Raw genomic sequence first — 1,624 nt, 5'->3', positions numbered from 1 at the left:
TATTCATTCCTTAATTTATATAATATCTCTCTACCCCCACCTCCTCATTTATTCCTTAATTTCTCTCCCCCCTCCCCCACCCCATCAGGCGGCGACTTGGCCCAGGTCCAGAGAGCTGTGTGTATGTTGAGTAACACCACGGCCATTGCCGAGGCCTGGGCCAGGCTTGACCACAAGTTTGACCTCATGTACGCCAAGAGAGCCTTCGTGCACTGGTATGTCGGGGAAGGTGAGTACTGTGTGCGCCCACCGGTTGTGTGGAGGAGGAAGAGTTGTTGTCTGTAAGTTCTCTCCATGTAATAGTGAAGACCCAGCACAGAAGCCGTGTGCTCGAGAGTTATCTTATAAATAGATTGTGATACTAAGATCCAAAATGAAAATTCTGAAATGCTATGTATGGTCAACCCTCATATATGGCTGTGGATGCTGGACAATCATTAAAGACAGTGAAAATAAAATAGAAGCAACAGAAATGTGGTTTCTTATGAGACTGCTGAGAATATCGTAGAAGGAAAAGAAATCACATGATGTAGTGCTTGATGAAGCCCACGTGGGACGCTCACTGTTAAAAACAATCAGGAAACGACAAATGCAGTTCTTGAGGCATCTGAATAGACATAAAGGTCTTGAACATCTAGATCTTAATGGCAAACCTGAAGGCAAACGAGGCAGAGGTAGGCCGAGAGCAACCAACTTAGGGAACCTAAACAAAGGGATAACAGGGAAAGATCAGGGAAACGTGGCTTTTTTGAGAGCATCCGAGCAAAGGAATGAATGGAGAATGATGATCGCCGATGTCTGTCACAGATCTGGCACTTGATGATGATGATGATGATGATGATGAAAAATATATATTTTCCGGAAATACAACAAGGTCTTAACTGTTTTAATACCTTCTTTATACAATGATGATGATGATGATGATGATGATGATGATGATGATGATGATGATGATGATGATGATACTGAGATCAGTTCGTCACTGTGTGAACCGGCCCTAATAAGGGGGGTATATTACTAAAGAGTGAGGGACCAACGTTATTGACCTGTATGATACAATCCTAGACCGTTCACTTGGACATACTTCGGGTTCACTGTGGAGCGCATCCTTTCACTCATTTTGAGCCAAGTGAAGGGTTATGAACAAATGTCTTGCGTGCACTAGACTGTAGCAAAGACATGTACTATCATTGACTTTGGCAAAGACTGGTGTTTTGTGTTTCGTCTTTCATTTGGGTGCAAATGGCGCGGTTCATGGTGCGCATGCTTGGTTGCGAACTTTATTTTTTTTGAAAACGAAGAATGGGTCTTCCCTCGCCAAAATGAGAACAAAATGCTGATTCAGAAATTAATATGGTCTTGCCTTCCAATGTTCTGTTCTAATCTCTCCCCCCCCCTCTCCGTTCCTACAGGTATGGAGGAGGGTGAGTTCGCCGAGGCCCGTGAAGATCTGGCGGCTCTGGAGAGAGACTATGAGGAGGTGGGCCTGGAGAGTACGGAGGAGGGGGCGGAGGAGGATGAGGACGGGGATGAGTACTAGCGGAGTCGACACTCGGACTGGTACCCCGACCCGACTCCCTCTCCCTACACCCAGTTGTCCAGTCTCCAAACCCTCTTTTCTTCA

General features: G+C 45.6%; 1 protein-coding gene across 1 annotated transcript in view; it reads left to right on the top strand.

Moving 5' to 3' along the window:
* The window catches only part of LOC101851252 (tubulin alpha-1D chain), an 11,181-nt gene extending 9,564 nt beyond the window's left edge, over nt 1-1,617 (top strand). The window contains exons 4-5 of the mRNA XM_035968615.1: nt 89-229; nt 1,413-1,617. Coding sequence (XP_035824508.1) covers nt 89-229; nt 1,413-1,540 — 269 coding nt within the window. The 3' untranslated portion in view covers nt 1,541-1,617. The remainder of the gene's footprint in view (nt 1-88; nt 230-1,412) is intronic.
* The last annotated feature ends 7 nt before the right edge of the window (nt 1,618-1,624 follow it).

The sequence above is a fragment of the Aplysia californica genome, unplaced genomic scaffold (assembly GCF_000002075.1).
Source record: "Aplysia californica isolate F4 #8 unplaced genomic scaffold, AplCal3.0 scaffold00070, whole genome shotgun sequence".
Classification (NCBI taxonomy): Eukaryota; Metazoa; Mollusca; class Gastropoda; order Aplysiida; family Aplysiidae; genus Aplysia; species Aplysia californica.
Note: the sequence above shows the minus strand (reverse complement) of the source record. Positions and strands in the feature narration are given on the sequence as shown.